This window comes from Panulirus ornatus, chromosome 1 (genome assembly GCF_036320965.1).
Source record: "Panulirus ornatus isolate Po-2019 chromosome 1, ASM3632096v1, whole genome shotgun sequence".
Classification (NCBI taxonomy): Eukaryota; Metazoa; Arthropoda; class Malacostraca; order Decapoda; family Palinuridae; genus Panulirus; species Panulirus ornatus.
This window is the reverse complement of record NC_092224.1, coordinates 73,371,088-73,398,100: the sequence shown is the minus strand read 5'-3', so window position 1 is coordinate 73,398,100 and position 27,013 is coordinate 73,371,088. Positions and strand designations below refer to the sequence as shown.

Sequence of the window (27,013 nt, the reverse complement as noted above, 5' to 3'; positions counted from 1 at the left end):
CGCCACGCATGAAATAACAACCCCCTCATGTGCATGAGGTAGCGCTAGGAAAAGACAACAAAATTCGTTCACACTCAGTCTCTAGCTGTCATGTAATAATGCACCGAAACCACAGCTCCCTTTCCATTTATATATATATATATATATATATATATATATATATATATATATATATATATATATATATATATTATTTTAATATTTTTATTATACTTTGTCGCTGTCTCCTGCGTTTGCGAGGTAGCGCAAGGAAACAGACGAAAGAAATGCCCCCCCCCCCCCATACACATGTATATACATACTTCCACACACGCAAATATACATACCTACACAGCTTTCCATGGTTTACCCAGACGCTTCACATGCCTTGATTCAATCCACTGACAGCACGTCAACCCCGGTATACCACATCGCTCCAATTCACTCTATTCCTTGCCCTCCTTTCACCCTCCTGCATGTTCAGGTCCCGATCACACAAAATCTTTTTCACTCCATCTTTCCACCTCCAATTTGGTCTCCCTCTTCTCCTCGTTCCCTCCACCTCCGACACATATATCCTCTTGGTCAATCTTTCCTCACTCATTCTCTCCATGTGCCCAAACCACTTCAAAACACCCTCTTCTGCTCTCTCAACCACGCTCTTTTTATTTCCACACATCTCTCTTACCGTTACGTTACTCACTCGATCAAACCACCTCACACCACACATTGTCCTCAAGCATCTCATTTCCAGCACATCCATCCTCCTGCGCACAACTCTATCCATAGCCCACGCCTCGCAACCATACAACATTGTTGGAACCACTATTCCTTCAAACATACCCATTTTTGCTTTCCGAGATAATGTTCTCGACTTCCACACATTCTTCAAGGCCCCCAGAATTTTCGCCCCCTCCCCCACCCTATGATCCACTTCCGCTTCCATGGTTCCATCCGCTGACAGATCCACTCCCAGATATCTAAAACACTTCACTTCCTCCAGTTTTTCTCCATTCAAACTCACCTCCCAATTGACTTGACCCTCAACCCTACTGTACCTAATAACCTTGCTCTTATTCACATTTACTCTTAACTTTCTTCTTCCACACACTTTACCAAACTCAGTCACCAGCTTCTGCAGTTTCTCACATGAATCAGCCACCAGCGCTGTATCATCAGCGAACAACAACTGACTCACTTCCCAAGCTCTCTCATCCCAACAGACTTCATACTTGCCCCTCTTTCCAAAACTCTTGCATTTACCTCCCTAACAACCCCATCCATAAACAAATTAAACAACCATGGAGACATCACACACCCCTGCCGCAAACCTACATTCACTGAGAACCAATCACTTTCCTCTCTTCCTACACGTACACATGCCTTACATCCTCGATAAAAACTTTTCACTGCTTCTAACAACTTTCCTCCCACACCATATATTCTTAATACCTTCCACAGAGCATCTCTATCAACTCTATCATATGCCTTCTCCAGATCCATAAATGCTACATACAAATCCATTTGCTTTTCTAAGTATTTCTCACATACATTCTTCAAAGCAAACACCTGATCCACACATCCTCTACCACTTCTGAAACCACACTGCTCTTCCCCATTTATACTTCACAATTCCATTCTTTCCTTTCACCCCTCACTATTCTTGATCCATTCCGTCCTTGCTCTGTAGCACCCTCCCATGCTTTCGTTGATAGCACATCGTTCTTTTTCTCTTCTGTTAATTTTCATTCATTCATTCTTGCCCACACCATTCCTTCCATGCCCTTCCACAACCTGCATTCATCATTTCCATTTTCAGTCCATACCCCTTGCCCGAGGATATGTTTCCCCAGTCCCCAGTACATCTGGACTATAAATTTTGAATTTCTCACAAGCTTCCTCCTTTTACTCTTATCAGTCATTCTATTAGCATTCAGACCAGTCATCATCAGTTGTTCATCCCTTTTACTCCTGACATAACTAATTGACTCCAGTGCTGCTTCTTAGTTTTTAGTGCCTGACCTTTGACAGGCCACTGTCAGAAGGTAACTCTGGCACATTGTTTCTCAAGGGCAGTGGGGCTCTCTTATTTAGAGAAAAAGAAAAAAAGAAAATCAGGATGCATTGCTTTAAAGACTATTACCCTGATGGGGTTGGCTGATGCCTTCCCATTTGGTTCCATTCCTAAGGGTGCATTAACAAGGTGAGGATGAGACTTGAATACTCTAGAAAATTGTTTTCCCTTGAGGCACTCATTTGAATACTTAAGAAAACTAATTATCCCCTCGAGGCACTGAATTCTAACTTTTCCCAATTGTTGAGCTCTCTACTGCATTAGCAGCCCCTTTTAACCTCATTGGTTATGATACTGCCAATGCACAGAGCTGAAAATCTTTATAGCTTTTAAACCTCAACTGTTGTTTTTATTTACAGGTGTCCTTACAAGTACAGAGGACTTTGAAACTAGTGATGATGTTTATGAAGCAATTGGTAGCCTCTTAGCAGATGCTGTTGGTGTGGAAAAAGATGCTGAGATAAGGTATGCAAAAATCTTGTGTTTGGTAAGAAAGTAAAAAGAAAGAGAATAACTCATAGCATATATTTGAATTAGGTATTAGTGAAATGGTTAGAGAGAACTTTACACAATCTATTGTATACTGGATAGTTAGTGGTGAAAAATGTTCAGCACTGTATGCAGTTAAATGGGGATTAGTGGAGTATTGTTTGTTGGGAATTGGAATCACATAATAGATGTGACTTTTGTAATAACTCTGAAATTTTGAATAAAGAAGAACTGGTGTGTATATCACTGGAACTTTTTTGAAATATATTCTCAGAAATGATGTCTGTGTGACTGTTCTAATTTTTCTATCTCATTCTTGTATATCCCCTGACAATGTGATCATTACATGAAAGTTTTATGCATATACTTGATTACAAGCACCACTGTGACCTCTTGCAATATATATCATCATTATTGTTATTATACTTGATTGCCGTTTCCTTTGTCAGCAAGGTAGTGCTAGGAAACAAATGAAGAAAGACCCATCCACTCATAAACACACATATATACATACATACATATCAACATATACACATATACACATACACAGACATATATACACATGTAAATATTCATACTTGCTTGCCTTCATCCATTCCCAGCACCACCCTGCCCCACAGGAAACAGCATCACTACCCTCTGCATCAGCGAGGTAGTGCCATGAAAGCAGACAAAAAAGGCTACATTTGTTCACATTCAGTATCCAGCTATCATATGTAATGTACCAAAATCACAGCTTATCCACATCCAGGTCCCACAGACCATCCATCCATCTCCAATTTGGTCTCCAACTTCTTGTTCCCTCTACCTCTGACACATATATCCTCTTTGTCAACTTTTCCTCACCATTTCAACACACCCTCTTCTGCTCTCTCTACCACACTCTTTTTATTACCACACATCTCTTACCCTTTCATTATTTATTCAATCAAATCACCTCACACCACATTTTGTCCTCAAAAAACAGTTCATTTTCAACACTGCCATCCTCCTCCATACATCCCTGTCTATAGCCTATGCCTTGCAACCATATAATATTGGAACTATTATTCCTTCAAGCATACCCATTTTTGCTCCAAGATAATGTTCTCTATTTCCACACATTCTTCATTGCTCCCAGAACCTTTTCCCCTTCCCCCACAATATGACTCACTTTCATGGTTCATTCGCTACTAAGTCCGTCTCTCCTACTCACATACATATACCTATGTATATCTCTCTTTTTCAACCTTTATTATTGTACTTGATTACCATTTCCCGTGCTAGCGAGGTAGCACCAGGAAGCAGAAGAGAAAAGACCCAGAATTTACAAAAATGAGTGTATTGGAGTCATGTACACAGGGGTGACATAGTGTCAGTGGACTGAATAAGGGTATATGGAGAGGCTGGGTGAAACCATGGAAAGGTCTTTGGGGCCTTGTTGTAGACAGGGGGTCTGTGGTTGCAAAGAATTTCACATGACAACTAGAGAATGGATGTGAGGGAATGAGGCCACTTCCTTGCCTGCTCCTAGTACTGAGTTTGGTTTAGCGTGTGAATGAAGAAAGCTGAGAGTAAATGTGAATAAGAGCAAGGATATTAGGGTTGAGGGACAAGTCAATTGGGAGGTAAGTTGGAATGGAGAAAACTGGAGGAAGTGAAGTGTTTTAGATATCTGGGAGTGGATTTGGCTGTGGATGGAACCATGGAAGCGGAAGTGAGTCACAGGGTGGGGTAGGGGATGAAGGTTCTGGGAGCATTGAAGAATGTGTGGAAGGCGAGAACATTATCTCGGGGAGAAAAAATGGGTATGTTTGAAGGATTAGTGGTTCCATTAATGTTATATGGTTGCGAGGCATGGGCAATAGATAGGGTTGTGCAGAGGAGGGTGGATGTGTTGGAAATGAGATGTTTGAGGACAATATGCGGTGTGAGGTGGTTTGATCGAGTAAGTAATGAAAGGGTAAGAGAGATGTATGATAATAAATAGAGTGTGGTTGAGAGAGCAGAAGGGGGTGTATTGAAATGGTTTAGTCACTTGGAGAGAATGAGTGAGGAAAGATTGAAAAAGAGGATATATGTGCATTCACTAGGTGGCTAGTGAATGCATCAGTCAGTGACACTAACTGCTACACCTCGGAGGTCCTCAGTTTGTCATTTCTTGTTTCAGCAAGATAGTTCCAGGAATGGACAAAGAAAAGCCTCATTTGCTCACATTCATTCTGTAGCTGTCATGAGTAATGCACTTAAACCAGAGACCCCCGTCAACTAACAGGACCCCACAGACTTTTCTAGGGTTTCATCTGGCTGGTTCATTTGCCCTGGTTCAATCCACTGATAGCACATTAACCTTTTTATACCGCTTTGCTCCATTTCACACTGTCCCTTGCAATCCTTTCACTCTCCTGCATATTATGGCCCAACGCTCTCAAGATCTTATTCACTCCATCCTTTCATCTCCTTGTTTGGTCTCCCCATTCTCCTTCCCCCCTCCATTTCTGATGCATGTATCCTTTGTCAGCCTCTCCTCGCTCTTTCTCTGCATATGTCCAAAACGTTTTAGCACACCTTTTCAGCTCTTTCAACTGAACTCCTTTTGCCACACATCTCTCTTACCCTGTCATTACGTACTCAGTCAACCCCTTCATGCTGCAAATTGTCCATAAATGTTTCATTTCCTTAAATTCTCATCTGTAGTCCTTGCCCCACATCTATAAATCACTGTGACTGCTGTACCCTGATGCATACCCATTTTTGCCATCCCAGATAGTGACCTCTCTTTCCACATATTCCTCAGTGCTCCCAGAACTTATCCCTTCACCCATCTTATGGCTGAATTCCACTTCCATGGTTCTACAATGGCTCTTTTCATAGCCATATCCACACCTGTTTATCTAAGACACTTCACATCCTCCAGGTTTTTTCCAGAAAATTCATACCTCAACTAATCTGTCTGCACTGATTGCAGAAAATTGTGTGAGGAAGTGATGGCAAAACTCACAACTCCTAATGGAACCATACAGCAGAAGATTCTTGATGCACCAGTCCAGTTAGCAGAGATGGCAGCCAACATGGAATTAGAGGAGCAAGTTATTAGATCTGTCTGGTCGAGGGAAAGAGATGATGCTCTTGTAAGCTATCATTTAAGATAAGATGTCTTTATTGTCAGATTGCATACATGATACAAAATGAAATTCTTTATGGCTAGAAGCTCAATTCAAGGTTAAGAAGTATAAGAGTTATGAAATATCACATAAAAGCACCACATAAAATATCACATTAAGAGTCATCAATTGCACTCAGAAGCTATATCACAGAGGGTTACAGCATCTTTAGATGGTTAAACAGTAGAATTCTTTTTGTTACAAATGATATCCTGAATCTATTGGTGTGTTGTCTAGGCAGTCCTATTCCAGAGCTTAAAGGTACATAGTATTGGTTTTGAGGATGGGTTGCATCTTGCATGATCTCCATCATTGGTTTAGAGGATGGGTTGTATCTTGCATGATCTTCTCCACCTGCTTCATTGCACATTCCTGATACAGCATATCTAATCTTATTGTGTTTGCACCCAATTTCTTAGCTTTTTTAAAAATTTACTCAAGTTTATTTTCATCTTTACTGTTTAGCTTGCTATACCAGGCAGTAATTCAAAAACATAAAATGATTCTTTAGTTGACATATAAAAAAGATTGATTATTGCATTTTCTATATGTAGACTATTTAAGATACATGCAAAATGCAATCATCGATTACCTTTTTCATACACCATGTCAGTATTTGCACCACCTTTTAACTGGTCATCTATGATAAATCCTAGATGCTTGTACTGACTCACTCTTTCAACATTTTCATCTTCAACTATAATTAAGTCTGGTACATGTAGTTGTTTTGTCCTAAAATATATTGTCATCTGTTTAGTTTTCTTTACATTCAAGTGCAGATGATTTGTTTTCCACCATTCAACAAAGCAACTAACCTGTGTGATATAATCATTACAATGATCATTTACAATTTTTCCAATGATTAGTGTATCATTAGCATAATTTAATATAGTGCACTTTCTAAAAACACTTTTACGGTCATCAGTATACAAACTGAACAAAGTGGGGGACAATGCATTCCTTGGGTGCACCTGTATCAGTAAAAATTATGTTGGACTTGGTGATATCCATCTTGGTATACTGTGGCCTCTATGTTAAAAAGCTGAAGATCCAGTTCAGTAAGTTACAGTTTACATTCATCCCCAATAATTTATTTAACAGATATGTGACTGGATTGTATTAAAGGCAAAGCTAAAATCAGTGTATAAGATTCTTGCTTGTGAGTTATGTCTGTCTAAATGTTTGCTAATATTTATAAAAGTCAAACTTTGTCCTGCATACTCTTATTTTTACAATACACAAACTGCGGTGGATCTCTGAAAAATATCTGTGCTATTACACAAACAGTTTCTCATTATGTCTTCAAGACATTTCATAATGTTTGACATTAAAACAGTAGGTGTAAAATCATTGAACACTTTAGGAAATGAGATTTTGGCAATTTATTTCTGACAGTTTCCATATGTCAGGCACTACCCCTTGATCTGTTGAGTTCTGAAATAGTTGCTGAAGTATGGGTGCCAGTTGTTCAGCACAGCACTTTAGTGCCTTGACTGCCACACCCTATGGTCCCATGGCCTTTCCAGGCCTAATACACTTCAGGGATTGCAATACATATTTGTACGATATCACGATTCTTTCATCATTTCTTTCTTGAATATCTGGTAAATAGAAAGTGCACACACTGGATTTATTGAATGTCACAGTTGAATATTTTCCTTTAACGCCTCAATAGATAGAGACAGACAAAGTACTTTTTCCCAGTGTTCTAAATGATTTCAGGCTTATTGTATACTGTAAGTAAGGGGTATACTAGAGGGGCTCCTGAAAGTAGTTCATAAATGTAACATTTCATTGTCATGAAGTGAGAAGTAAAAGAGTAGAGGGTGTGAGATATTCTCTTATTTCATAACTTTCTGGGGGGAGGTGCCAAGTTTTTAGTAAGATGATACTTTAAAAGTCATATTTGTAAAGAATGATAAACTAATCAATTAGGAGGACATGTGTGTATGACATCAATTGAGTAAAGAAATTAGTGTAGTAATGATTAAAAAAAATTACTAATCGGCTACCTGGTAACTTACATGCCTTCCAGACATCCATAATATCTTTCTCAACAGACTTCATATTTTACTTGGTGCCAAGGATGTATGTCGTAGTTGTAGGGGAATAAGGGGCCTGAACATACAGGAGGGTGAAAGATTTGCAGGGAAAAGAATTGGAATGATGGTATATCAGGGTGGATGTTCTATCAATGGATTGAACCAGGGCATGTGAAGTGTCTGGAGTAAACCATGGAAAGTGAGCTGTGGTTTCAGTGCATTATACATGACAGCTCGAGACTGAGTGTGAACGAATGTGGCCTTTTTTGTCTTTTCCTAGCGCTACCTCACGGGGCGGGGGGGGTCTTTTTCATGTGTGGTGGGATGGTGACGGGAATGGATGAAGGCAGCATGTATGAATATATACATATGTATATATGTATGTCTGTGTATTTTTTTTTTTTTTTTTTGCTTTGTCGCTGTCTCCCGCGTTTGCGAGGTAACGCAAGGAAACAGACGAAAGAAATGGCCCAACCCACCCCCATACACATGTATATACATACGTCCACACACGCAAATATACATACCTACACAGCTTTCCATGGTATACCCCAGACGCTTCACATGCCTTGATTCAATCCACTGACAGCACGTCAATCCCGATATACCACATCGCTCCAATTCACTCTATTCCTTGCCCTCCTTTCACCCTCCTGCATGTTCAGGCCCCGATCACACAAAATCTTTTTCACTCCATCTTTCCACCTCCAATTTGGTCTCCCTCTTCTCCTCGTTCCCTCCACCTCCGACACATATATTCTCTTGGTCAATCTTTCCTCACTCATTCTCTCCATGTGCCCAAACCATTTCAAAACACCCTCTTCTGCTCTCTCAACCACGCTCTTTTTATTTCCACACATCTCTCTTACCCTTATGTTACTTACTCGATCAAACCACCTCACACCACATATTGTCCTCAAACATCTCATTTCCAGCACATCCATCCTCCTGCGCACAACTCTATCCATAGCCCACGTCTCGCAACCATACAACATTGTTGGAACCACTATTCCTTCAAACATACCCATTTTTGCTTTCCGAGATAATGTTCTCGACTTCCACACATTCTTCATGGCTCCCAGAATTTTCGCCCCCTCCCCCACCCTATGATCCACTTCCGCTTCCATGGTTCCATCCGCTGCCAGATCCACTCCCAGATATCTAAAACACTTCACTTCCTCCAGTTTTTCTCCATTCAAACTCACCTCCCAATTGACTTGACCCTCAACCCTACTGTACCTAATAACCTTGCTCTTATTCACATTTACTCTTAACTTTTTTCTTTCACACACTTTACCAAACTCAGTCACCAGCTTCTGCAGTTTCTCACATGAATCAGCCACCAGCGCTGTATCATCAGTGAACAACAACTGACTCACTTCCCAAGCTCTCTCATCCCCAACAGACTTCATACTTGCCCCTCTTTCCAAAACTCTTGCATTCACCTCCCTAACAACCCCATCCATAAACAAATTAAACAACCATGGAGACATCACACACCCCTGCCGCAAACCTACATTCACTGAGAACCAATCACTTTCCTCTCTTCCTACACGTACACATGCCTTACATCCTTGATAAAATCTTTTCACTGCTTCTAACAACTTGCCTCCCACACCATATATTCTTAATACCTTCCACAGAGCATCTCTATCAACTCTATCATATGCCTTCTCCAGATCCATAAATGCTACATACAAATCCATTTGCTTTTCTAAGTATTTCTCACATACATTCTTCAAAGCAAACACCTGATCCACACATCCTCTACCACTTCTGAAACCACACTGCTCTTCCCCAATCTGATGCTCTGTACATGCCTTCACCCTCTCAATCAATATCCTCCCATATAATTTACCAGGAATACTCAACAAACTTATACCTCTGTAATTTGAGCACTCACTCTTATCCGCTTTGCCTTTGTACAATGGCACTATGCAAGCATTCCGCCAATCCTCAGGCACCTCACCATGAGTCATACATACATTAAATAACCTTACCAACCAGTCAACAATACAGTCACCCCCTTTTTTAATAAATTCCACTGCAATACCATCCAAACCTGCTGCCTTGCCGGCTTTCATCTTCCGCAAAGCTTTTCCTACCTCTTGTCTGTTTACCAAATCATCTTCCCTAACCCTCTCACTTTGCACACCACCTCGACCAAAACACCCTATATCTGCCACTCTATCATCAAACACATTCAACAAACCTTCAAAATACTCACTCCATCTCCTTCTCACATCACCACTACTTGTTATCACCTCCCCATTTGCGCTCTTCACTGAAGTTCCCATTTGCTCCCTTGTCTTACGCACTTTATTTACCTCCTTCCAGAACATCTTTTTATTCTCCCTAAAATTTAATGATACTCTCTCACCCCAACTCTCATTTGCCCTTTTTTTCACCTCTTGCACCTTTCTCTTGACCTCCTGTCTCTTTCTTTTATACATCTCCCACTCAATTTCATTTTTTCCCTGCAAAAATCGTCCAAATGCCTCTCTCTTCTCTTTCACTAATACTCTTACTTCTTCATCCCACCACTCACTACCCTTTCTAATCAACCCACCTCCCACTCTTCTCATGCCACAAGCATCTTTTGCGCAATCCATCACTGATTCCCTAAATTCATCCCATTCCTCCCCCACTGCCCTTACTTCCATTGTTCTCACCTTTTTCCATTCTGTACCCAGTCTCTCCTGGTACTTCCTCACACAAGTCTCCTTCCCAAGCTCACTTACTCTCACCACCCTCTTCACCCCAACATTCACTCTTCTTTTCTGAAAACCCATACAAATCTTCACCTTAGCCTCCACAAGATAATGATCAGACATCCCTCCAGTTGCACCTCTCAGCACATTTAACATCCAAAAGTCTCTCTTTCGCACGCCTGTCAATTAACACGTAATCCAATAACGCTCTCTGGCCATCTCTCCTACTTACATAAGTATACTTATGTATATCTCGCTTTTTAAACCAGGTATTCCCAATCATCAGTCCTTTTTCAGCACATAAATCTACAAGCTCTTCACCATTTCCATTTACAACACTGAACACCCCATGTATACCAATTATTCCCTCAACTGCCACATTACTCACCTTTGCATTCAAATCACCCAACACTATAACCCGGTCTCGTGCATCAAAACCACTAACACACTCATTCAGCTGCTCCCAAAACACTTGCCTCTCATGATCTTTCTTCTCATGCCCAGGTGCATATGCACCAATAATCACCCATCTCTCTCCATCAACTTTCAGTTTTACCCATATTAATCGAGAATTTACTTTCTTACATTCTATCACATACTCCCACAACTCCTGTTTCAGGAGTATTGCTACTCCTTCCCTTGCTCTTGTCTTCTCACTAACCCCTGACTTTACTCCCAAGACATTCCCAAACCACTCTTCCCCTTTACCCTTGAGCTTCGTTTCACTCAGAGCCAAAACATCCAGGTTCCTTTCCTCAAACATACTACCTATCTCTCCTTTTTTCACATCTTGGTTACATCCACACACATTTAGGCACCCCAATCTGAGCCTTCGAGGAGGATGAGCACTCCCCGCGTGACTCCTTCTTCTGTTTCCCATTTTAGAAAGTTAAAAAATACAAGGAGGGGAGGATTTCTGGCCCCCCGCTCCTGTCCCCTCTAGTCGCTTTCTACGACACGCGAGGAATGCGTGGGAAGTATTCTTTCACCCCTATCCCCAGGGATAATATATATATATATATATATTTTTTTTTTTTTCAAACTATTCGCCATTTCCCGCGTTAGCGAGGTGGCGTTAAGAACAGAGGACTGGGCCTTTTTTGGAATATCCTCACCTGGCCCCCTCTGTTCCTTCTTTTGGAAAATTAAAAAAAAAAAACGAGAGGGGAGGATTTCCAGCCCCCCGCTCCCTCCCCTTTTAGTCGCCTTCTACGACACGCAGGGAATACGTGGGAAGTATTCTTAATCCCCTATCCCCAGGGATATATATATATATATATATATATATATATATATATATATATATAATATATATATATATATATATATAATATATATATATATATATATATATATATATATATATATATATATATATATATATATATATATATTACACACATACACACGCACATATACACACACACACACATACATATATATACATACATATGTGTATGTATATATATGTATACGCTGAAATTTATAGGTATGTATATGTGTGTGTGTGGGTGTTTATGTATATACATGTGTATGTGGATGGGTTGGGCCATTCTTTTGTCTATTTCCTTGCACTGCCTTATTAAAGCAGGAGATGGCGATTAAGCATAATAAATAGATAAATGATAAGTCTTTTATGTGTACCAGGAAAAGTGTATGCAAGAGTGTTGACTGATGGAGTGATGGAAGTGACTGAATACAGAATAAGTGAGAAGAAAGGGGAGTCAGATTTTTGTATGAGAATGACTGGAAAAGTATGAAGCAAAAGGTAAGAATCTGTATGCAGCTTTCATGAATTTTGAGGTAGCATTCATCCGAATCAAGTGCAATGCATTATGGGATGTATGAAGGATGTATGGGGTAGTGGGACAACTGTTGGATGGTGTAAAAGCCTTCTGTAGTGAGGCAAATACACGTGTGAGAGTGGAGAATGAGTTGAGCTAAAATTTTGGTATGTATATACTTGTGGGTGTCAAGCAGGGTTGTGTGATGTCACCTTGGCTTTTTAACTTATGTATGAATGGAGTGATAAGAGAGTGGAAAGCAAAACTAGAGAAAACATGTGTAGGGATGGAAGTGGTGGTGAGGTATGGTGGCTAGTGGCAAGCCTCTTTTTTGATGATACTCTGTTGTTTGCTGAAAGTAAAGAGGATATGGGTAAGCACAGATGATTAAAGGTAACTGTGAGTAAAAGTAAAGTAATTGTGTTTGAAAGGAAACAGAATGAAATCATAGAGTTTGCAAAGCCCTAGTAGAGTGTAAGAAGAAAGTGAATTAGACTCTGTTACAGATATATGGGAGAAAGCCTGGAAAAAGTGACAGAGTTTTTGTTTTTGGGAACTGTTTGGGTAACTTTGGTGATATGGAAGGAGAGACAAGGGAAAGAGCAGTACAAGGTAGAAGAGTCACTGGGTCTCTTCGTAGAATAATGAAGGGCAGAGATGGAAGTATGAAGTGAAGAAAGGATTAATGGAAAGCATAGTCTTCTTGACCCTGACGAATGCAGCCAAAACATGGACTAGATGGAATGAAAGAAGTAATGAGGGAATGTATGAGAGATTTGCTATGGCAGGGAGTGCAAAGGGAATAAATTGTAGAGTGGTAGAGTAGGTAAAATGTATTACTTTGAGATGGCTTGGGCATGTGGAATGAACGCAAAATGGTGAGTTTACAGGGAAAGTGTATGATAGTATAATTAAAGTGGTTGATGTGAGAGGAAGACCACTTGTGACATGGGGAAATAAAGTGGAAGACTACTCGAGGAAGAGAAATGAAGTAAGAATGCATGGGAAGGTGTATACGAGAGAGACATGTAAGGACAGGGATAAGTAGAAACTCTTGTCATGGCTACCCCTTTGATGTGAGTTCCTGAAGGGAACAGGCATCAGAGGTATAGATTGATGAATAGATAGATATGCTTGAGTTTAGGCATCTAAAAGCTTGCAGAAGTAAAATTGTATGCTTTGAGATTTTTGGTGTGGATACTCATCAACTTTAGACTGAAAAACAGAGGAAGTTTATCATAAGTCTAGAGCAAAGATGGTCTAGATTTTCAAACCAGAAATTGGTAAGTCAGAGGAAAACATCATGACCATATAATTGTAACAGGATGAGTAAGTAGGAGGTTAAGTGAAAGGGGATTAAGTGGATCTTCCAATGGATGGAGAAAAAGCATTGAACAAATAAGATCAGCATAAGCAAATTAAACAACCATGGAGACATCACACACCCCTGCCACAAACCGACATTCAATGAACCAATCACTTTCCTCTCCTCCTACTCGTACACATGCCTTACATCATTGTTAAAAACTTTTCATTGTCTCTAGCAACTTACCTCCCACACCATATACTGTTAATACCTTCCACAGAGTATCTCTATCAACCCTATCATATTCCTTCCCCAGATCCATAAATGCTACATACAAATCCACTTGTTTTTCTAAAGTATTTCTCACATATATTCTTCAAAGCAAACACCTGATCCACACATCCTCCACCACTTCTGAAACCACATTGTTCATCACCAATCTGATGCTCTGTACATGCCTTTACCCTCTCAGTCAATACCCCCCTTATAATTTCACAGGAATTCTCAACAAACTTATTCCTCCGTAATTTGAACACTCACCTTTATCCCCTTTGCCTTTGTACAATGGCACTATGCACGCATTCCACCAATCCTCAGGCACCTCACCATGAATCATACATACATTAAATAACCTTACCAACCAGTCAACAATACAGTCACCCCCTTTTTTTAATAAATTCCACTGCAATACCATCCAAACCTGCTGCCTTGCCGGCTTTCATCTTCCGCAAAGCTTTTACTACCTCTTCTCTGTTTACCAAATCATTTTCCCTAACCCTCTCACTTTGCACACCACCTCAACCAAAACACCCTATATCTGCCACTTTATCATCAAACACATTCAACAAACCTTCAAAATACTCACTCCATCTCCTTCTCACATCACCACTACTTGTTATCACCTCCCCATTAGTCCCCTTCACTGAAGTTCCCATTTGCTCCCTTGTCTTATGCACTTTATTTACCTCCTTCCAGAACATCTTTTTATTCTCCCTAAAGTTTAATGATACTCTCTCACCCCAACTCTCATTTGCCCTCTTTTTCACCTCTTGCACCTTTCTCTTGACCTCCTGTCTCTTTCTTTTATACATCTCCCACTCATTTGCATTTTTTCCCTGCAAAAATCGTCCAAATGCCTCTCTCTTCCCTTTCACTAATAATCTTACTTCTTCATCCCACCACTCACTACCCTTTCTAATCAATCCACCTCCCATGCTTCTCATGCCACAAACATCTTTTGCGCAAGCCATCACTGCTTCCCTAAGTACGTCCCATTCCTCCCAAACCACTCTTCCCCTTTAACCTTGAGCTTCGTTTCACTCAAAAGCCAAAACATCCGGGTTCCTTTCCTCAAACATACTACCTATCTCTCCCTTTTTTCACATCTTGGTTACATCCACACACATTTAGGAACCACCAATCTGAGCCTTCGAGGAGGTTTAGCACTCCCCCGTGACTCCTTCTTCTGTTTCCCATTTTTAGAAAGTTAAAAAAATACAAGGAGGGGAGGAATTCTGGCCCCCGCTCCTGTCCCTTTTAGTCGCTTTCTACGACACCGAGGAATGCGGGAAGTATTCTTTCACCCCTATCCCCAGGGATATATAAAATATATATATATATATATTTTTTTTTTTTTTTCAAACTATTCGCCATTTCCCCGTTACGAGGGTGGCGTTAAGAACAGAGGACTGGGCCTTTTTTGGAATATCCTCACCTGGCCCCCTCTGTTCCTTCTTTTGGAAAATTAAAAAAAAAAAACGAGAGGGGAGGATTTCCAGCCCCCGCTCCCTCCCCTTTTAGTCGCCTTCTACGACACGCAGGGAATACGTGGGAAGTATTCTTAATCCCCTATCCCCAGGGATATATATATATATATATATATATATATATATATATATATATATATAATATATATATATAATATATATATATATATATATATATATATATATATATATATATATATATATATATATATATATATATATATATATATATATATATTACACACATACACACGCACATATACACACACACACACATACATATATATACATACATATGTGTATGTATATATATGTATACGCTGAAATTTATAGGTATGTATATGTGTGTGTGTGGGTGTTTATGTATATACATGTGTATGTGGATGGGTTGGGCCATTCTTTTGTCTATTTCCTTGCACTGCCTTATTAAAGCAGGAGATGGCGATTAAGCATAATAAATAGATAAATGATAAGTCTTTTATGTGTACCAGGAAAAGTGTATGCAAGAGTGTTGACTGATGGAGTGATGGAAGTGACTGAATACAGAATAAGTGAGAAGAAAGGGGAGTCAGATTTTTGTATGAGAATGACTGGAAAAGTATGAAGCAAAAGGTAAGAATCTGTATGCAGCTTTCATGAATTTTGAGGTAGCATTCATCCGAATCAAGTGCAATGCATTATGGGATGTATGAAGGATGTATGGGGTAGTGGGACAACTGTTGGATGGTGTAAAAGCCTTCTGTAGTGAGGCAAATACACGTGTGAGAGTGGAGAATGAGTTGAGCTAAAATTTTGGTATGTATATACTTGTGGGTGTCAAGCAGGGTTGTGTGATGTCACCTTGGCTTTTTAACTTATGTATGAATGGAGTGATAAGAGAGTGGAAAGCAAAACTAGAGAAAACATGTGTAGGGATGGAAGTGGTGGTGAGGTATGGTGGCTAGTGGCAAGCCTCTTTTTTGATGATACTCTGTTGTTTGCTGAAAGTAAAGAGGATATGGGTAAGCACAGATGATTAAAGGTAACTGTGAGTAAAAGTAAAGTAATTGTGTTTGAAAGGAAACAGAATGAAATCATAGAGTTTGCAAAGCCCTAGTAGAGTGTAAGAAGAAAGTGAATTAGACTCTGTTACAGATATATGGGAGAAAGCCTGGAAAAAGTGACAGAGTTTTTGTTTTTGGGAACTGTTTGGGTAACTTTGGTGATATGGAAGGAGAGACAAGGGAAAGAGCAGTACAAGGTAGAAGAGTCACTGGGTCTCTTCGTAGAATAATGAAGGGCAGAGATGGAAGTATGAAGTGAAGAAAGGATTAATGGAAAGCATAGTCTTCTTGACCCTGACGAATGCAGCCAAAACATGGACTAGATGGAATGAAAGAAGTAATGAGGGAATGTATGAGAGATTTGCTATGGCAGGGAGTGCAAAGGGAATAAATTGTAGAGTGGTAGAGTAGGTAAAATGTATTACTTTGAGATGGCTTGGGCATGTGGAATGAACGCAAAATGGTGAGTTTACAGGGAAAGTGTATGATAGTATAATTAAAGTGGTTGATGTGAGAGGAAGACCACTTGTGACATGGGGAAATAAAGTGGAAGACTACTCGAGGAAGAGAAATGAAGTAAGAATGCATGGGAAGGTGTATACGAGAGAGACATGTAAGGACAGGGATAAGTAGAAACTCTTGTCATGGCTACCCCTTTGATGTGAGTTCCTGAAGGGAACAGGCATCAGAGATATAGATTGATGAATAGATAGATATGCTTGAGTTTAGGCATCTAAAAGCTTGCAGAAGTAAAATTGTATGCTTTGAGATTTTTGGTGTGGATACTCATCAACTTTAGACTGAAAAACAGAGGAAGTTTATCATAAGTCTAGAGCAAAGATGGTCTAGATTTTCAAACCAGAAATTGGTAAGTCAGAGGAAAACATCATGACCATATAATTGTAACAGGATGAGTAAGTAGGAGGTTAAGTGAAAGGGGATTAAGTGGATCTTCCAATGGATGGAGAAAAAGCATTGAACAAATAAGATCAGCATAAGCAAATTAAACAACCATGGAGACATCACACACCCCTGCCACAAACCGACATTCAATGAACCAATCACTTTCCTCTCCTCCTACTCGTACACATGCCTTACATCATTGTTAAAAACTTTTCATTGTCTCTAGCAACTTACCTCCCACACCATATACTGTTAATACCTTCCACAGAGTATCTCTATCAACCCTATCATATTCCTTCCCCAGATCCATAAATGCTACATACAAATCCATTTGTTTTTCTAAAGTATTTCTCACATATATTCTTCAAAGCAAACACCTGATTCACACATCCTCCACCACTTCTGAAACCACATTGTTCATCACCAATCTGATGCTCTGTACATGCCTTTACCCTCTCAGTCAATACCCCCCTTATAATTTCACAGGAATTCTCAACAAACTTATTCCTCCGTAATTTGAACACTCACCTTTATCCCCTTTGCCTTTGTACAATGGCACTATGCACGCATTCCACCAATCCTCAGGCACCTCACCATGAATCATACATACATTAAATAACCTTACCAACCAGTCAACAATACAGTCACCCCCTTTTTTTAATAAATTCCACTGCAATACCATCCAAACCTGCTGCCTTGCCGGCTTTCATCTTCCGCAAAGCTTTTACTACCTCTTCTCTGTTTACCAAATCATTTTCCCTAACCCTCTCACTTTGCACACCACCTCAACCAAAACACCCTATATCTGCCACTTTATCATCAAACACATTCAACAAACCTTCAAAATACTCACTCCATCTCCTTCTCACATCACCACTACTTGTTATCACCTCCCCATTAGTCCCCTTCACTGAAGTTCCCATTTGCTCCCTTGTCTTATGCACTTTATTTACCTCCTTCCAGAACATCTTTTTATTCTCCCTAAAGTTTAATGATACTCTCTCACCCCAACTCTCATTTGCCCTCTTTTTCACCTCTTGCACCTTTCTCTTGACCTCCTGTCTCTTTCTTTTATACATCTCCCACTCATTTGCATTTTTTCCCTGCAAAAATCGTCCAAATGCCTCTCTCTTCCCTTTCACTAATAATCTTACTTCTTCATCCCACCACTCACTACCCTTTCTAATCAATCCACCTCCCATGCTTCTCATGCCACAAACATCTTTTGCGCAAGCCATCACTGCTTCCCTAAGTACGTCCCATTCCTCCCCCAGGAATACTCAACAAACTTTTACCTCTGTAATCTGAATACTTACCTTTATCCCCTTCGCCTTTTTACAGTGGCACTATGCATGCATTCCGACAATCCTGAGGCACTTTAATGTGAACCATACATGTATTGAATTTCCTCACCAACCAGTCAGTAACACAGTCACCCCCTTTTTTGATAAATTCCACAGCATTACCACTCAAACCTGCTGCCTTGCTGGCTTTCATCTTCCGCAAAGCTTTCACTACCTCTTCTCTGTTTACCAAACCATTCTCCCTTACCCTATCATTTCGCACACCACCTTGACCAAAACATCCTATATTGGCCACTCTATTATCAAACATATTCAACAAACCTTCAAAATACTCACTCCATCTCTTTCTCACTTCATCGCTACTTGTTATTACCACCCCATTGGGAAATTGTATGGGAGGGTATTGATTGAGAGGGTCAAGGCATGTACAGAGCATCAGATTGGGGAAGAGCAGTGTGGTTTCAGAAGTGGTAGAGGATGTGTGGATCAGGTATTTGCTTTGAAGAATGTATGTGAGAAATACTTTGAAAAACAGATGGATTTGTATGTAGCATTTATAGATCTGGAGAAGGCATATGATAGAGTTGATAGAGATGCTCTATGGAAGGTATTAAGAGTATATGGTGTGGGAGGTAAGTTGCTAGAAGCAGTGAAGAGTTTTTATCGAGGATGTAAGGCATGTGTACGAGTAAGAAGAGAGGAAAGTGATTGTTCCCACTGAATGTTAGTGTGGCAGGGGTGCGTGATGTCTCCATGGTAAGGGGTGACATTTTCATGGCCTATAAGCTTTTAAATGAGTCTGATTATTTCACTAGTGAACAGTTCTATCAAAGATGCAAGGATATAACAGTCAGTACCCATAACATTAGATTAAGGATGAAGTTTATTAGAAAAGATGTAAAGAAGTACTTTTTTATTGTATGAGGATTGGATGAATGGAAAATTATGATGAAACTGTGAGTGTGGAGAGCATACAAAAGTTTAAAAAGTTGCATGATAATAAAGAGAGTTAAAGAGATAGGGCCTTGTGAGTGTAGGACTCCCTCCTCTTACAGTACAAATAGGTAATTAAAAAAGATTATTGGAAATGTGTAATTTCACACAGACAGAGGAAAAAACATTATATGCACATTGCAATGTATATAAGGTTGTAGAACCTCTGCATACAGTGATCCCTTTACACCTGTTATGAAGTTTTTTGTTTATGTCTTCCTCAGAAAGTAGACCAAAGAAAGTTGGATAAAGCAGAAGCAAAACTGAAGGAAAAGAAGGAAAAAAGAATAAATACGGATAAAAAGGACAATCAACCACCTATTATAATGGACATGGCTACAGCATCCCAGGTAGGTTTCACATTGATGTCACTGCTAATTATAAAGTGTTCAGGAAAGTACAAGATAAGAAGTCTTTATGTGAGATTTTAGTTTGCCTGATTTCTTTGTGGAAAATTGTTTAAACCATGGAATTCTAAAGATCACTTCGGTTATAACATTTCAGACTGTTTAATTAATGTATCTTTAATGGGTACACAAAAAAATTATTAGCAGCATTAAATCCCCATTGTAACACATTAGTGTATCAGAATTCCGTTTTTAACTGACCCTTTGGTATACATCATTCTAAGTTTGAGATCTAATAGACATTTCCATAAAAGTTTGTTACATCACAAAATCATTTCAGAAAGGTAAGGACTCATCTGACTGAGTATAGGATATAACAGAATATTCTGTTAGTTCTCAACCTCAATCTGGGATACTAAGTGTCTAGAGAACATCTGATAGCCTGTTGCATATTAAATCAGTGCATTTTTCCTTTATTTGAGGAAAGGTTGACCAAGAGGATATATGTGTCAGAAGTGAAGGGAACAAGTTGAACAGGGAGACCAAATTGGAAATGGAAGGATTGAGAGAAACAGAATTTGAGCGACTGGGGTCTGAACATGCAGGAAGGTGAAATTTGTGTACAGAATAGAGTGAATTGGAGCAAGTAGTATACTGGGGTAGACATGTTGTCAAGGGACAGAACAAGTTTACCTTTGTGTGTAGGAAATGGTCAGTGGGCATTATTAGATTACAAATCAAATGATAGGCATGTAAAAGAGAGACCTTTGGATGTAAATGTTCTGAAAGGGCAACAGATGAGATGTTTGATCATTACTTTTAGAGACGAGAGTGAAGATGTGTAAAGGTTTTTTGGAAGAAGATACAATGTAGGTGAGAAGGGAGTGGTGAGAGTAAGTGAGCTTAGAAAATACATTTGTGTAAAGAAATACCTGGAAAGACTGTATAGACTTGCAAAATTTGAGTGTAGATGAAGCAGGGGAGTGAGTGAGGAATGGGAGGTATTTAGAGCATTAGTGCTGGCAAGTGCAAGAGATGCATGTGGCATGGGAAAGGTGGAAGGTGGGTAGATTAGAAAAGATAGTGAGTGGCGGGATGAAGAAATAAAGTTGCAATGAAATAGAAAGGAGAGGTATTTGGGCAGTATTTACAAGGAAGGAGTGCAAGTGATTCGGGGATGTATAAGAGAAAGTACAGGGGTTGAAAAAGATGGCAAATGAGAGTTAGGGTGAGTGAGCATCATTGAACTTTAAGAAGAATGAGATGTTTTGGAAGGAGTTTAGTGATGTGTAAAATAACAAGAGAAAAATAGGAAGATAGGAAGGGGGCAAAAGGGGAAGTGGTAACAGGTAGTGATGAAGTGCAGAGGAGATGGAATGAGTATTTTGAAAGGTTGTTAACTGTGTTTGAAGATATGGTGTTTTGGTAGGGGTGTTATGTGAAGGGAGAGAGTCATGGAGAGTGGTTTAGTAAAGAGAGAAGAGGTGGTGAAAGCTTCATGTAAGATGATATAGTAGGATGGCTGGAGTGGACGGTATTGCAGTTGAATTTATTAAGAAAGGAGATGACAGTGTTGTTGATCAGTTGGTAAGGATATTCAGCACACATATGGATCATGGTCAGGTGCTTGAGGATTGGAGGAATGCATGTACTGTTCCACAGTATAAAGGCAAGGGGGCTGAAGGTGAGTGTTCAAACTACAGAGGTAAAGTTTGTTGAGTGTATCTGGTACGTTGTATGGGAGGGTATTGATTGATAGGGTGAAGGCATGTACAGAGCATTTGATTGGGTAGGGGAGTGTTGCTGTCATAAGTGGTGAAGGATGAATGCTTTGTGTAGGGGTTTAAAAATATATGGTGTGGGAGAAAAGCTGCCAGAAGTAGTGAGAAGTTTTTATCAAGGGTGTAAGGCTTTTGTACAAGTTGGAAGAGAGGAGAGTGATTGTTTCCAAGTGAAGGTTGGTCTGCTTTAGGGCTGTTTGATGTCACCATGGTCGTCTGATTTATTTATGAATGGGATGGTGAGGGAGGTAAATGTGAGAGTCTTGGAGAGAGGGGCAATTGTGCAGTCCATGGGGATGAGAGTGCTTGGGAAGTGAGTCATTTGTTGTTTGCTTATGATACAGAACTGGTGGCCGATCCAAGCAAACAACTGCAGATGTTGGTGACTAAGTTTGGAAGAGTGTGTGAAAGGAGAAAGTTGAGAGTGAATGTGAATAAAAGCAAGGTTATTGTGTTCAGCATGGTTGAGGGACATGTTAGTTGGGGTTTGAGTTTAAATGGATAAAAATTGGAGGAAGTGAAGTGTTTTAGATATCTGGGAGTGAATAGAACCATGGAAGTGGAAGCGAGTCATGGGATGAAGGTGGGGAAGATTCTGGGATTGCTGAAGAATATGTGGAAAGAATGTTACTTGTGAGGGGAAAATGGGTATGTTTGAAGGAAAAGTAGTCCCAGTAACATTGATGCAAGGCATGGGCTGTAGATAAGACTGTGCAGAGGAGGGTGGATGCATTGGAAATGAAAAGTTTGAGGGCAATATGTGATGTAAGGTTGTTTGATTGAGTAAGTAATGAAAGGGTAAGAGAGGTGTGGTAATAGAGAGAGTGTGATTGTGAGAGCAGCAGAGGGTTTGCTGAAATGGTTTGGACATATAGAGAGAATGAGTGAGGAAAGGTTGACAAAGAAGACATATTTATCATAAGTGCTGATGACAAGGAGAATAGGGTGGCCAAACTGGAGATGGAAGAATGGAGTGAAAAAATGTTTGAGTGATCAGGGCCTGTATGATAGTATGGGAACTCCAGACAGTAGAGAAAGAATACTCTGGCATGCAAATTTTACTGGAAAGGATGAATGGAAACAATCTGATTGAATCATCACAGCCATTGAATACTTTGAGAAAGAAAAATGTTGGTCAGTACTCTTTAAAGAATACAAAAAGAATTGAATTATTTTAATATGAATGTTCTCTCTTGAACAAACTTAACACAGATACATAATATCAGTGAAGTAAAGTTTATGCTGAAACTAATTTTGAATGTACTGAGTTGATAGTTTTCACTAGCAATGGCTGATGGTAGATGTACACCTTTTATTTAATGATGTTTCCTCACAGTTATACTGCAGTTCTACACTTTAACTTCATGCTGTTATGCCTATCCAATATGTTTTTATCTAACCTTAAAAAGTGATCATGAGCTACCTTTTCCAATGTTAGGAGTTGGAATAGAGAAAAATTGGAGGAATTGAAGTATTTTACATACCTGGGAGTGGACATGGCAGTGAATGGAACCATAGAAGCTATAGGGTAGGTTAGGGGGTGAAGATTCTGGGACCATTGAAGAATGTGTGGAAAGAGAGATTGTTATGTGGGAGGGCAAAATTGTTTAGGTTAGAAGGTAAAACATACCCAACAGTATTATATGGATGTGAGGCTTGGGCTAAAGATAATGCTGTGCAGAGGAGAGTGGATATGCTGGAAATGAAATGTTTGAAGACGATATGTGGTGTGAGGTGGTTTGACCAAGTGAGTAAATGAAAGGGTAAGAAAGAGGTGTGGTAATAAAAAGAATGAGGTTGAAAGAGCTGAAAAAGGTGTATATGGAGAGGATGAGTGAGGAAAGGTTGTCAAAGAGGGTACTTGTGTCATAAGTGAGGGTACTTGTGTCATAAGTGGAGGACACAAGGGGACTGGGGAGACCCAGTTGGAGATGGAAGAAGTGAAAATTTGAGCTGTTAGAGCCAGAACATGCAGTAGGGTGAAAGACATGCACAGGGTAGAGTGTATCGGAATGATATGACATACAGGGGTCTACGTGCAGTCAGTGGATTGAACCAGGGCATGTTAAGCATCCTGGGTAAATGATGGAAAGGTCTGTTGGACCCATATTTGGAAAGGGAGTTTTGGCTTTGGTGCATTGCCCAACATGATGGCTTGAGAATGGGTGTGAGTGGATGCAGCCTTTCTTAGTCTGTTCCTGGTGCTCCCTTGCTCATGCTGGAGATGGAGATCATGTATGAAAAAAAAGGGAGAAAGAATACTTCCCACATATTCCCAGAGTGTTCTCTCCTTCTACACATTCTTCATGGCTTCCAGAACCTTCACCCCCTCCCGCACCCTGTGACTCATTTCTACATCCATGGTTCCATTTGCTGCTAAGTCCATTCCCAGATATGCTACCTATATAAAAAAAAAGGGGTGACTGTATTGTTGACTGGATGGTAAAGATATTCAATGTATGTATGGTTCATGCAGAATTGCCTGAGGATTGGCGGAATGCATGCATAGTGCCATTGTACAAAGGCAAAGGGGATAAAGGTGAGTGTTCAAATTACAGAGGTATAAGTTTGTTGAGTATTTCTGGGATATTATATGGGAGGGTATTGATTGAGAGGGTAAAGGCATGTACAGAGCATCAGATTGGGTAAGAGCATTGTGGTTCCAGAAGTGGTAGAGGATGTGTAGATCAGGTGTTTGCTTTGAAGAATGTCTGTGAGAAATACTTAGAAAAACAAATGGATTTGTATGTAGCATTTATGGATCTGGAGAAGGCATATGGTAGAGTTGATAGAGATGCTTTGTGGAAGGTATAAGAGTATGTGGTGTGGGAGGTATGTTGCTAGAAGCAGTGAAAAGTTTTTATCGATCAGTGATGTAAGGCATGTGTACGAATAGGAAGAGAGGAAAGTGATTGGTTTTCAGTGAATGTCTGTTTGTGGCAAGGAAGTGTGATGTCTCCATGGTTGTTTAATTTGTTTATGGATGGGGTTGTTAGGGAGGTGAATGCAAGAGTTTTGGAGAGAGGGGCAAGTATGCAGTCTGTTTTAGTAGAGAGGGCTTGGGAAGTGAGTCAGTTGTTATTCGCTGATGATACAGCACTGGTTGCTGATTCAGGTGAGAAACTGCAGTGGTTGGTGACTGAGTTTGGTAAAGTGTATGAAAGAAGAAAGCTGAGAGTAAATGTGAATAAGAGCAATGTTACTAGGTTCAGTAGGTTGAGGGACAAGTTGATTGGGAGGTAAGTTTGAATGGAGAAAAACTGGAGGAAGTGAAAGTGTTTTAGTATCTGGGAGTGGATTTGGCAGCGGATGGAACCATGGAAGCGGAAGTGAGTCACAGGGTGTTGGCAGCGGATGGAACCATGGAAGCGGAAGTGAGTCACAGGGTGGGGGAGGGGGCAAAAGTTCTGGGAATGTTGAAGAATGTGTGGAAGGCAAAAACGTTATCTTGGAGTGCAAAAATGGGTATGTTTGAAGGAATAGTGGTTCCAACATGTGAAGCATGGGCTATAGATAAGGTTGTGTGGAGGAGGGTGAATGTGTTGGAAATGAAATGTTTGAGGACAATATGTGGTGTGAGGTGGTTTGATCAAGTAAGTGATGAAAGGGTAAGAGAGATGTGTGGTAATAAAAAGAGTGTGTTTGAGAGAGCAGAAGAGGGTGTATTGAAATGGTTTGGTTACATGGAGAGAATGAGTGGGGAAAGATTGACAAAGAGGATACATGTGTCAGAGGTGGAGGGGACGAGGAGAAGTGGGAGGCCAAATTGTACGTGGAAGAATGGAGTGAAAAAGGTTTTGAGCAATTGGGGCCTGAACATACAGGAGGGTGAAAGGCATGCAAGGAATAGAGTGAATTGGAATGATGTGGTATACCGGGGTTGACGTGCTGTCAGTGGATTGATCCAGGGCATGTAAAGCATCTAGGGTAAACCATGGAAAGTTCTGTGGGGCCTGGATGTGGAAAGGGAGCTGTGGTTTCAGTGCATTATACATGACAGCTAGAGACTGAGTGGATGAATGTGGTCTTTTTTGTCTTTTCCTAGCACAACCTCGTGCTCACGCCAGGGGAGGGGGTGCTGTTTCATGTGTGGCAAGGTGGCGACATGAATGGATGAAGGCAGCAAGTATGAATATGTACCTGTGCATATATGTATATGTCTGTGTATACGTTCAAATGTATACGTATATATATGTGCGTGTATTGGCATTTATTTATATGCATGTGTATATGGGTGAGGTGGGTCATTCTTTTGTCTGTTTCTTTGCACTACCTTGCTGATGTGGGAGACAGCGACTAAGTATAATATAATGATAAAAGAAATCTAATCTAATCTGGTCCATCTTGACCTGAATTTATACCAGTAGCCATAGTTCTTGGTTCATCTTGTCATAGGATCAAAATGAAAGCTATCATGAACCATAGTGTTATTCTCTCTTGTTAACTATTTTAGGAAAATCTATAATCGTGCTTTTTTTTTAATCTTTGCTATAAATTATATTTCAGGTGGTGAGCAAAAAGGACCGGGCCTTGGATGCTAAAGGTGGTTGCAACACAAAAGACATCAGAATAGAAAGCTTTGATGTTGCTTATGGTGATAAGTATGTTTATTATTATGAATTTTGTATACTCTTTAATGATATTTACTCAAAAAGTGAATTTTCATTAAATGATTACAGAACATTTGTAAGTTAAGGATAGAAAAGGTCTTTCTTTTAGTTGTGTTATTGTTCTCTATTTTAGTTAAGGATGCTGTGATAGGATGTTGACTCAAGTATTTTATTTATTCATATATTATCATTTATTTACAAGCAAATGAATAGATATTATCATTTATTATTATACATAGTCTTTGTCTTCCGCATTAGCGAGGTAGTGCACGGAAACAGACAAAAGAATGGCCGAACCCACCCACATACACATGCATATAAATAAACGCCCACACACACACATACACATACCTATACATTTCAAGGTATATATATATACATACACATACAGACATAAACATATATACACATGTACATATTCATACTTGCTGCCTTCATCTATTCCCGTCGCCATCCTGCCACACGTGAAATGGCAATCCCCTCCCCTTGCGCACGTGTGAGGTAGCGCTAGGAAAAGACAACAGAGGCCACATTCGTTCACACTCAGTCTCTAGCTGTCATGTGTAATGCACCAAAGCCACAGCTCTCTTTCCACATCCAGACCACAAAACTTTCCATGGTTTACCCTAGATGCTTCACATGCCCTGGTTCAATCCATTGACAGCACGTCAACCCTGGTATACCACATCGCTCCAGTTCACTCTATTCCTTGCACACCTTTCATCCTCCTGCATGTTC

At 40.0% G+C, this 27,013-nt stretch overlaps 1 protein-coding gene across 1 annotated transcript in view; it reads left to right on the top strand.

Moving 5' to 3' along the window:
* Positions 1–27,013, top strand: part of LOC139749614 (ATP-binding cassette sub-family F member 3) — a 97,495-nt gene that overhangs the window by 5,830 nt on the left and 64,652 nt on the right. Inside the window, exons 2-5 of the mRNA XM_071663750.1 lie at positions 2,413–2,518; positions 5,490–5,652; positions 19,762–19,887; positions 26,172–26,266. Coding sequence (XP_071519851.1) covers positions 2,413–2,518; positions 5,490–5,652; positions 19,762–19,887; positions 26,172–26,266 — 490 coding nt within the window. The remainder of the gene's footprint in view (positions 1–2,412; positions 2,519–5,489; positions 5,653–19,761; positions 19,888–26,171; positions 26,267–27,013) is intronic.